Here is a 12,033-nt window from a genome sequence, read left to right as displayed (position 1 = left end):
AAAGTGAATGGCTATTCTTCTCTTTTCCTGTAGCACTGAAATGTTATACGTTGTTCCAATTCTAATTATATGCCAACAGAGTGCATTAAGAGGCTCAGGAATCAGAAAGAACAGGACTTCCACTTTTTCCACATACTTATTGTTTTAACTCAGGAAGCTTGTTAACCTCTCAGTACCTCTTTCTCTTTATGACTTGATGGATGCAAATAGGATTATGTCTCAGAACTGAGATAAGGGTTGAGAGGAATAACTCGTGGAAAATGTTCAGAAAACTGAAATGTGTTTAGCGCTGAGGAATGTTAGCTTTTATTATATGATGGAAAATATTTTTTTCATTTCTGTCCACTTTTTTTCTTTGTTTGAGGCGGGGGCTGTTTCTTGTTCATTTTAGTATTCCCAGCTTTTGGACTCTTGTACAGTAATGATAATGTTGCTAATAATAATCATATCTACTGTTCAATATTACTGGTACATAGTAAGTAAATGTTTACTGAAAAAGCTGGTTAGAAAATCACCAAATCGTGGGACTTTTGGGCCTCTTTCAGTTATATCACATTAATCTATGTTCACTGAAATTCTAGTAATCTTTGACAGGTCTGAGAATACCCCAGGGGCCAGGGAGAGAGGGAGACAGCAGGGAAGGAAGTGTGGCTTTGGTTATTTTTGTGTGTGGAGGGGACATAAGTTTGCTCAGGAATTTCAGTGTATTTCACTTTGTGAGAGATTTCAGAATAAGGATGCTTTCAGTAAAATTGTTTCTTATAGGTTTATATATTATGTATATGAATTCCTGGTGTGTCAGTCACATAGATGTCTCTCTTGACCTCACTTTACTCAGGCCACATTGGGCTCCTTGCTGCTCCCCAAACACGGCAAGCAGAGTCCCATCTTTGATCTTTGCACCTGCTAATCTACTGGAATGCTCTTCTGTCAGATATCTGCAGGAATAACTACCTTAGCTCATCCTACAAGTGTTTGTGCAAATGTCACCCTCTTGAGGAGACCCATCCTGCCACTCTAATTAATTCTACAACACCCACTCTCCATTCTACCTCTTTTTCTCTATTTTTCCTTGTTCTTGTGGCTCAAATCACCTCCTGGGATATATGGCTCACTTGATTATTACATTTGTAGTTTATTTCCTGTGCCCCACCCCAACCCATTGAAACATCAGCCTCACTAGAACAGGGAGCTTCACCTGTTTTGTTCACTGTGGTGTAGTAAGTGCTTAGAACAGTGCCTGGCATACAGTAGGTGCTCAATATTGGGTAAAAAAAAGTATTAATCAGATGGAGCTTTGGGAAAGAAAGAGCTCCATGATGAAGAGATGGGTTTGTTTAGAAACTCTCCAAGGCAGAAGCAGATGCAGCCCAAGGCTCATATGACTCCATGATTTCTTTTCTAAACCCTCGCCCTTGTGTGTGAAGGGAGTCTTCTCCTTTTTTGGTGACTCAGCAGACCTCATGCCCAGAACCCATGCTTCCCTTGATAGGGTGGGGGTGGGGGGCAGGGGTGTTGGTTCTTAGCTACGGAGGCAGGCAAACTGGGTGTATTATTTTGGAGGTGAGGGTTGCTGGATCCTAGGGCAGAGGGTGGAGAGAGTACACTTGTGGAGAAAGAGACAAAGAGAAGAGAGGCCTGTGGGTGAAATCTGAGGGTCAGCCAAGGGATAACGGAGCACAAGTGGGTGTGTTACTGACCCCATAACTGTTTTTTTTTTAATTTTTTAATTTTTATTTATTTATGATAGGCACACAGTGAGAGAGAGAGAGAGGCAGAGACACAGGCAGAGGGAGAAGCAGGCTCCATGCACCGGGAGCCCGATGTGGGATTCGATCCCGGATCTCCAGGATCGTGCCCTGGGCCAAAGGCAGGTGCTAAACCACTGCGCCACCCAGGGATCCCATGACCCCATAACTGTTAAGCTCACAGCCAGTTTCTCCTGTGATGTAGTAGAGCCAAACAACCTTGACAAGGGGCATAATTTTTCAGATTCCTGTAACACCTTTGGTTTGGCAAGTGAGTTTTTTTGCTGAAGATGTTTTTTGCTTAAGCCAGGGATAACTAATTGTGACCCATGGGGTGAGATGTTTTTTGAAAAGATTATTTAATTCTAATGCCTTACATAGGCACACAATCTCAACCTTCTGTGGCTTTATATCAGGCCTGGGACTCACATGTTTACATCACCTTACAGCACCTTATTTGCCTGGGCCCCAACCTACATTTTGTGCAGTTTTAATTCAAGGTAAACAGTCAACAAGATAGTCTCTGGAGTCGGAAGAAGAGGTGCCCTCCTCTCTCTAGTCTCTGGCTCGACAGCTTCTGCATAGAAACCTGTACCTCTTCTCAGTGATGAGCAGTAACTACCCTTCAGATGGGTCCCAGATGTAGAAAGAGAAAGCTCTACTCTCATTTCCCCCACTATTCCCATACCCAGCTGAAGAGACATTCTGTGTAACATGTAGGAACTAGATTTGAAGAGAAAGAGACCTACTAGTTGGGATGCAGTGAATATATTAGGATGTACATTAGTTTCCTAGGGCTGCTGTAACAAGGTACCATAAACTGGGGAGCTTAGAACAACAGAAATTTATTCCTGTATACTTCTGGTGACCAGAAGTTTGAAATCAAAGTGTTGCCAGCATTGATTCCTTCTGAGGACTATAGGAGAAGGGCTCTTTTCTAGCTTCTGGTGGTTTGTTGGTTATCTGTTCCAGTCCTTGGTTTCTACTATATCATCCTGTGTATGCCTCTTCACCTCATCCTTTTTATAAGGACACCAGTCATATTAGAGTAGGGTGGGACCTAATATGACCTCATTCAAACTAGTTACATCTGCAAAGATCACATTTTCAAATAGGGTCACATTCTGAGATAATGTGGGGTATGATTATGAATTTGGGGGAGACAATTCATTCCACATATGGTGTAATTAAGTTTCCAATTGTGAAATGATTGAAGATTAAAAACCAGTAACTTCTTCTCATTTTTATACAGAAGAAAGTTGAAGGTCAGAGATGTTTCAGAGTATGGTGGAGGGGGAAGGACATGCTCACTTCAGAACTTTAGCCCCATCTCTTACAAGCCACGTGACCTAGAATCACTTATTACCTGGCATTGCCTAGCAAAGGTGATAAAGGTTAAATGGGGTCATTGGCATGAAGATGCTTTATCAATTCTAATGGGCATACATGAATAAAGGGTAATTTTTTTAAGGTCACAATGCAAGTGACAGGCCAACATGCCATAGGTGTCTGTGGAATATCACAATTAATCTGGAGTTCTTTCCTTAGACACAGCATCCTGTCTGTGGAGGTCAAGGCAAAAATCTGAGACTTGCATGAGCAGGGTGGGAGGATATGTGACAGCAATTGACTCATGGCATATAAAAATTGGAATTTGACCAGGCTGGTGGATTCAATCCAAATCTAGGGAAACTCATAAACATCAGGTGCCTTTACTCTTTTAATTGGTAAAATTCTGAACAAAATGATGGCTCTTTTTTGCTAGCATAAGACTGTGAGGTCCAGGGAGGGTAAATATGCACACTTTAGGGTGAGGTGCATAACAAAGGCCAGTTTGAGAGTTGTGGAAAATTCCGTGGTGGAACTCAAAGCCACTGAAAGATCACCCAATACGCAACCAGCAGGGCAGAGTCAGACGAGGGTTTCCACCAAGTCTCCTCACTCACTAGCTGTGTTAATGGTTGGAGCAGAGGGAGTCAGTTTAGTTAACTTCATGATTTATAATTTCTCCGCTGTTAAATGAGGATAAAGCACAGTTAGTAGGAGTAGAGCCAGGCTCAGCCATTCTGAAGTGTAGTCAGGCAGTACCTAATGAAATAAGCACACATGCATCTCATGAGCCAGCAATGCTACTGCTAGTAGAGAACTAGAGAAAGTCACACCCAATGTGCGAGGGGACAGGCACAACAATGTTGCTGACCACAGCATTATTTGTGAAGTCTGAGAAGTGAAGACAGCCAGGTCATCCACCGTTAGAAGAATGAATGAGTACAGTACTAAGGCAGCAGCTAGAAGATACGGACTAGAGCATCGGTGGTGCTGTGGTGCTGGGACTAGCAGCATAAGCATCACTTGGGAATTTGTTAGAAACAGAAACTCTTGGGCCCCTCCCGGTTCTAATGAATCAGAAAATCTAGGGTAGGGACCAGAAAATTGTTTTGACAAGACCTCCTTGAGATTTTGTTATATGCTTGAGGTCAGGAACCACTGAAGTAGAGGTACCCATGGGTCAATATTAAAACATAGTCTTGGGACGCTTGGGTAGCTCAGCAGTTAAGCGTCTGCCTTCAGCTCAGGGTGTGATCCTGGAGTCCTGGGATCGAGTCCCACGTCGGGCTCCCTGCATGGAGCCTACTTCTCCCTCTGCCTATGTTTCTGCCTCATTCTTTCTGTGTCTTTCATGAATAAATAAATAAAATCTTTTAAAAAAAACATAGTCTTAGGTCAGGAAGAAAGAAGAAAGAAAGAAAGAAAGAAAGAAAGAAAGAAAGAAAGAAAGAAAGAAAGAAAGAAAGAAAGAAGAAAGAAAAAGAGGAAGGGAGGAAGGGAAGTTTCTTGCTCAATGGAATTTATTTAAGTTAAAAGCACACCCAAGCACAAGAATATTTAATAATAGAGACCCTCATTCTAAAGAGTTTCCTCCATATGAGAATGGAAATGTGAGAAGGAATGAGTGATGAAGAGAAAGAAAGAAAGAAGCCCTGGCCCTTTAAACAAATGCTGATGTTGTCTCATGACCTGAAGAGTGTGTTCCACTTGATTTTCTGCACCTGAGATTCTGCACAAACACATAGGAAAGATGGTGAAGACACCTAGCAACTAGCACAGCATGGATTACACCCTGCCCTTGTGCTAGACACAGTTCTCAGGGTCATGTGCACCCCCTTACTGGCTTCTCGCAGTAACCCCGTGATGCACCTGCTCATATCATGCCTTTTTAAGAAATGAGGCCACTAAAGCAAGAAAGCTCAGGAAATGTGCCCCAGATCATGTGGTTAGGAGCACATTCTATGTGCCTCTCAAATCCTTTACGTTTTGCAGGTTTAGCTCAACAGTTCTTGCCTTTCAGTGGCCATTTGACAATGTCTCAAGACTTGTTTGGTTGCCACAGCTGGGAAAGGCCTTCTAGCCTCTCCAGGTGAGTAGGGGACAGGGATACTGCCACACGTCCTACAATGCACAGCAGCTGTCCTGCCCTAAATGTCAATAGTGATGACGTCAGGGAAACCCTGACGTATCTCCCACACAAAACCTCTCCCGTCTCCTCCGAGTCAGTATTTGCAAATTTTGTTCAGAAGAATGCATGCATGCCACACATTTTATATAGTTATATTCCATTTGTATAGGTGACCTTAATGTTGGGAAATAACATGACCCAATGCCTAAATTAACAAGATGTCCAGGTTTCCCCTTGATCAGCAAGCACTTTTATCAAGTAATGGCTCAGGTTTGCCATTACTTTATGATGACTTTATAATCCCTGGTCTGTGATGGGTCCTTTCTCATAATTTCAGCTTATATTTGTGATAGTCTATTTATCATGTACCAAACATATCCTAGTTTAATTACTTCATACAGCGATTCATGGTTCTATAGGGCTTTTTTTTTCCATAAGCCTCAATCCATATGCAATTATAGAATGATTTCTGTTGGTTTCCTGACAGTGCATAACCATCATTAGTATCACATCCTCAAACCTTTGGATCATTGCTAAGTGAGAATGATTTCTCCCTCTTCTGAATTTGTGTATTTATGTTTCATTTGGTACTTTGTAACTTTGAATATAGGTGTCTCTGTGGCTTTTTGATATGGTAAGCTCTTTGAAGTCACATCTGAATTGTATTTTCCTGATGCCATGGTTTACGCTTGATGTTCATTAAAATTTAAACTGCAAGAACAATATTACATGTTTTGAAAAAGGTAATTTATATATAATTACCTGTCCCTTCTGCCCCTTTTTCCTTCATAATATTTACTTGACCACATTTCATTCATTGTTTAATGTATAATTCTGGCAAGTAGGAAAGATTAGATAAATAAGTCATGAAAGATGCATATTGGAAATTTCCCAGAACAGTTTTCATATGCATTCTCAAGCCGATATTTTTACTGCCATTTGCTTCTCAAAAAGAAATGGATTTGAAATATAAACATATATTCATATGACTCAAACCTCTAACTTTATCCAAGTTAACCCATGGGATGCTGATCAGCACAATATGAGGTGAAGAGCAGGAACCAACAGATGGGGCCTCTGTGACCCTAATCACCTCACCATGAGTATTTCTGGGCACCCACCTGCTAAGTGAAAGGTTAGCATCCAACAGCTAGTGCCATCCTTGCTCTAACAGAAGCCATCACTGCACCACTGAACTGACACTGTGTAGATTTCCCTTTCCTACCATGGTACTCCTGTAGTTTGTTTCCATTTTGCTAAATGATACCACCATCCCCTCATAAACTAGACTAAAAAATGATTTTATGACTACTCTGTTTTCCTCATTTTCTATATTAATCAACAAGTCTTACTGATGACATGATCTCCAAAATAGATCTTAAAATCTGCCACTCCTCTCTTCCTGCTCCCCTTTAGTTCAGCCTCCAGTAGCTCTTGTTGGATGACTATAATGACCTTGGGCTGGGACAATGCATTCTTAATCTTGCATTTGAATATAGGTCTAGCTGGCTCCAAACCTTTGCTTTCCTCAAAGGGGACTTTCAGACACAAATAAAGCATTTTCTGGTCTCTCAGTTTAGAAATAGGACCACTACTGCGCTTCCAGCACCTGGAGATCTGAGGAACAAACTTAATGGCAACCATCAACTCAAAACATTACATGCCTCATGAACTGAAGTCTAAAACCCCCAAGGAGGCTTTCCTAAATCTCTAGTCTTCTTGACTATGACTACCTCAAATTCTCAACTCTTATACATGTTCGATCATTTCAGTTTATGATTTATTTTTGTCATCATACACATTCTGTAGTATCAATTCAAGCATGAAATGTAGCCCTTCCTTTAATTTACACTCATGTGCCCACACACAGCATCTTGTGCTTGGTTAGGGAGGAAGAGAAGAGCCAAGAGTTACTTACCTCATGTCAACAAAAACTTCAAATGAAATACCAGACATCCTCTTTCTTAAACATCCTCTGGCCATCCAACCACAGGGGATTTCACACCAGTGAGTTCACAGCCCCTGGTCCTCCTGCTATTAGGCTACCCATTCCTCTTCTCTCACGCAGAGGGTTTAGCCACATCCTTTGTGCCTTAGCTGCCGCTAACACCCAGTCCTCAGGGGGCATTCCTTTTAACCTCACAAAGCTTATTAGTGTTACTCCAAAAGAAGATAATTTCTTCCTAAGAAGAATTCTCATTCATATGCTAAGATAATAAATTGTTATTCTGCCTATAAAGGGCATGAAGATTTCAACTCAAGTTAAATATTTGTAGTATTTTGAGTTTGCTATCATCCCCACAATTGTTTATTAAGAACCTCTTATGAGTTTGGCATCATTTTGTTGCCACGGACATCATAATAGTGTGCAAAATCCAGTAAGCATTCTGCTCTCATAGAATATAAATTCTATGTGTTTAATAGTGCCATTTACTGTTAATGGGTAATTACAAAATGAGAAAACTACCCAAACCTATGAAGTCACAGCACATGAGGATCTACCTAGACCGGGGATCTGGGAAGGCGTCCACAGGAAGTGAGGATGGAGATGATTTTTTTTTTTTTTGGAGATGATTTTTGAAGCAATGGTGTGCTGCTAAAGGTTTAACAACTTGCTCTGCAGAGGCGTGGGAAGGGAACAAGCCCTGATGTGTAGCATCTGCCAGTTTCCATGGTCTATATGTTCTTTCTATGTCTGGTTCCAGGCTATCATGTGGCATATGTGACTATGGAGGGTATAGTATAGTAACTATAATAGTACAGTATATGCAAGTACAGTAACCACCATCATACAGCAATTTTACCACACAGAAATGACCTTATGAGCAAAGATACTGTGTGCTAACATTTCTATCTAAAGTGTAGAATCTGGGACGCCTGGGTGGCTCAGCGGTTGAGCATCTGCCTTCAGCTCAGGGTGTGATCCCAGGGTCCAGGATTGAGTCCCGCATCGCGCTCCCTGCATGGAGCCTGTTTCTCCTTCTACATGTGTCTCTGTCTCTCTCTCTCTGTGTCTCTCATGAATACATAAATAAATCTTTATAAAAACTGAAGTGTAGAATCTAAAAAGGCTGAAATCATAGAAAAAGAGTATTGAATGGTGGTTGCCAGAGGCTGGAGGTGGGATGGAGGAAATAGCGAGATATTGGTCAAAGGTAAAATGTTCCAGTTACAAGGTGAATGGGTTCAGTAGATATCATGTATAGCATGGTGATTATAATTAATAATACCATGAATATATATGTATATATATAAAGTTTTTCATAATATTGTGAATATATATACATGTATATGTATATATATAAAATTTCTCTCTCTACATATATATGTATATATACTATACACAGGCATATTAAAAGGTGATAAAAGAATAGATCTTAAATGTTCTCAACACAAGAAAGAAATGGTAATTACGTGATATGATGGAGATACTAGGTAACACTATGGTGGTAATAATTTTGTAACATATAAGTGCATCAAATCAGCCCATGTATACTTTGAACATACACAAGGTTACATGTCAGTTATATCTCAACAAACCTGGAAAACAAAAAGCACAGGGAGTAGGGCAATGTAGCAAAAAAAAAAAAAATCAGGAAATTATATCTTTTGAGTATTTATTACCTTCTTTTAATATAATTTATTTCATTTTAAAATAAAAGCTCTGTTTAACAACCAGCGTATAATATTCTTGAAAATGTAATAGTCAGCCCTGTGAGCCCCTGCAAATTGTATCCAGCAGCACAAGGATGGAGTGGATTTAACTGGGCATGGGGGGTTCAACAGAGGTAGCAGTAGGTACAGAGCCCCTGTGATGAGACGGACCTTGGCCAGGTCTCTAAGGCTTTTTGCTCTTCACCCAAATAATAAGGGAAACCCTCACAGGTGTATAAGCAGACGTGGAATGATCAGAATGTACTTGGAAAAGGCCTATTGAGGAGAAGGAGGGTTCCTGTTGTCACTGAGTGGTTTTGGTTGAATTTGAGTAAAAGCACAGGGAGAGGATTCCAGCTCTGGATAGAGACTATCTTTCTCAACTCTGAAATTTTGTGATAATGAAAGAAAGACTGAAGTTTTTGAGGACAGATAGAAGAGGTTCTCAACATGCTATCTTGTGCATTATAAGTAGGTATATAACTATGCCAGCAACTTGAGGCCAAGAAAAAAAAAAAAAAAGCCTTGTCTTTAAAATAAATAGCCACAGGAAGCAAAGTGAGTCAGGTGTTTTCTCTTTCTCTCTCTCCTTCTTCATGCATTCCTATTTTTGAAACATCACTTCCTCGAAGTGTCAGACAATTATATCTGCTAATATATTTTTGCCAGCAAGATCCTAAAAAGAATGATTTGAGTTATTTATGCCATTCCTTCTTGGCGGGAGTGAATAGGACAGTAAATGCTGCAATGTTTCATTTTAGGAAATTCCTTGTGCAGGAGATTTCAGAGAGCACAACCCAAGATTAGGAAAACTGATGAAGAGCCTCAAGTAGGAGGGAAAATAATCTGCTGGAGACTTCTTTTCTCTTTGTGCCTGCTACGGCACTGTTGTCTCTGGCCCTCTCAGCCCCCAAGGTTTAGCCACAGCTTCCTGCCTCCATAGCTGCCTATCTCATGGTGTGTCTGCCAGTGTCTGCTCTAATCTTCCCCATGGCAGGAACCCTGAAGCTAGCACAGCACCTCTGTCCACCCATCCACCCTGTGCCACCACCCGCCTCCTGGCACCATACTCCTTGGGTCACTGCTACTTCAGACACTCCTGACAGCAGCCCCCCTTCTCCCTTTCACTGTCCACTCAGAGTCAGACCCCATTCATCCTGGCTGGAGTTAGCCTTAAGAAAAATGGCTTTGGAGGCAGTCAAATCCTTGCCTTCATGATGCATTAATTATACAACACTGGGTAGGCTAGGGAACATCTCTGGGCCTCAGTTTTCTTATCTATAAAATGGGATACGAATATTCCCCATTTTTTTCCAGGTTAGGTGTTGAGGAAATGAGTATATTAAAATTCTCAGCACATCAGTGAATAGTAACAAATTATCTTCTGTGATTATTATCTTTATCTGTTCCCTAGACTTCCTTGCATTTATGTGCTTTTGAAAGTCTCATTAATTTAGTTATTCATTCTGAGTATCTGCTATGTGTCAGGTACCATGTCTTCCAAGTTCTCTTACTGGGGTCATGATTCATAGGCGCTATTTACCCAATGCCTGTTATATTTTGTCCAGAGGTGCTTTTATAACTTTTCAGAGAATTTTAGCTTTGTGTTGCTGTGGAGCTAAGTGCTTAGAGATCCACAGAGAATGAATACTGAAGTGCCTGGCCCCAGAGAGCTGACATTTCTGCATGCCTACCATACATTGATGCCATTCTCCTAAAGAGTTGGTTCTGGAAGCATGTTATCAATACTTACTTCTTTAAAGTGCATCTTTAAAGTTAGTCTATTTTTTTTTTCACTACCAGCCCATTAGATCAGCATACTCTTTCACTATCTTTTAGGAGTGCTAATAAGGAAAGATAACAGACCCAATAAGCACCTACCAAGTGTCTACACTACGGTGGGATCTCATTTCCTCTCTGCAACAGCCTTGTGAAGAGCTTCAACTGATTTTGTGATTGAGTTAGCCAAAGTTCAGAGAAATTACGAAACTTATTCCCAATCCCAGGACTTGCAGAGCCTGAACACACCTGACACCAAAGCCTGACCACTTTGCTGCATGCAATGCTATCAATCTACTGATAATCTTATAGCTCCAGCATTCTGGCTTAGAGCCAACACTGATCACCTCTCACAACATTATGGCAAAAGCAACAGCGTTATAGAATCAGATGAGGGAAACATGACATCCCTTAGCCCAATCTTTCTCTCTTTATTTGGGTTCCCTTTTAAGAAGACTAGTCTATTGACAATTTTGTCCTTTTCATAGTTGAAGGAAGCTTATAAAAGAAAAGTTTGGTGGACTCACCATTGAAAGCACAACAATTTAGCAAGACATATGGCTGGATGACTTGCATCTGCATTCACCATGAGTCTTCTATGTTATAGCCAAATCCCAGCTGCCATAATAGACAGAACCATTGAATTTTCTTCACTGTCAAAATGTTTTCTGTCTGTGCTTGTTCAGAAAGCTCATTCCTTTCTGGCTCCTCTGTAAGGATCTGTAAATACCTTGGTCTATTTGACGGGTGCCGTGAACAAGGAGAACCAAATCAAGTTGAAGTCCCTGCTAGCTATTCATAAGCACACAAAGCTGCTAGCAGGAGTCTGCTGGCTCTGGGACAAAGCAGGTGAGCAGAGCCAAGGTGGAGCCAAAAGTCTGACCCACACCTGCTATTGACATCAAACAGTTGAATGTTCCCGTGGTGCTCTTTTCATATGTTCATAATGCTAAGTTTAGGAAACTTAAGTCTCTCCCACCCTGCCCCTACTCCCAAACCAGGAATCTTCCTTCCTAGAGTGAAGGTAGCAAATGTGCCTTTTCTTTCGTTATTTGTCAGCATTGTATGAGATCGGATGCTAGTCATTTGCTATGTACATTTCAAATATCTTCTCCCAGGTGTATGCTTGCCTTCTTATAGTTCTCATGGAATCTTTTGATGAATAGAGGCTTATCTTCCATTTTGAATAGATTAGAACAGTACTTTACAAAGAGTTTTGAGACCTGGGCAGGCTTAGTAGGAAAGAGCATGATGATCTATTAAGAATGGTTGTAAGCCATGAACGCCCTTGGAGCTGCCATTTTATAGCCCTGGAGCAAGATAGCTAAGTAGTCAAATGGATTTCGATTTAGGTTTCTACCAGTGCACCCATTGGATGGGGCAAGTGAATGGAAT

General features: G+C 41.0%; 1 protein-coding gene across 2 annotated transcripts in view; it reads right to left on the bottom strand.

The window, feature by feature from the left end:
* Positions 1 to 11,463, bottom strand: part of CLNK (cytokine dependent hematopoietic cell linker) — a 201,857-nt gene extending 190,394 nt beyond the window's left edge. For both annotated transcript variants that reach the window (XM_038533378.1, XM_038533381.1), the window contains exon 1: positions 11,166 to 11,463. In XM_038533378.1, the coding sequence (XP_038389306.1) occupies positions 11,166 to 11,168 (3 nt within the window). In that variant the 5' untranslated portion in view covers positions 11,169 to 11,463. The remainder of the gene's footprint in view (positions 1 to 11,165) is intronic.
* Between the last annotated feature and the right edge of the window lie 570 nt (positions 11,464 to 12,033).

Source organism: Canis lupus, chromosome 3, assembly GCF_011100685.1.
Source record: "Canis lupus familiaris isolate Mischka breed German Shepherd chromosome 3, alternate assembly UU_Cfam_GSD_1.0, whole genome shotgun sequence".
NCBI classification, from domain to species: domain Eukaryota; kingdom Metazoa; phylum Chordata; class Mammalia; order Carnivora; family Canidae; genus Canis; species Canis lupus.
This window is presented reverse-complemented; position numbering and strand designations above follow the sequence as displayed.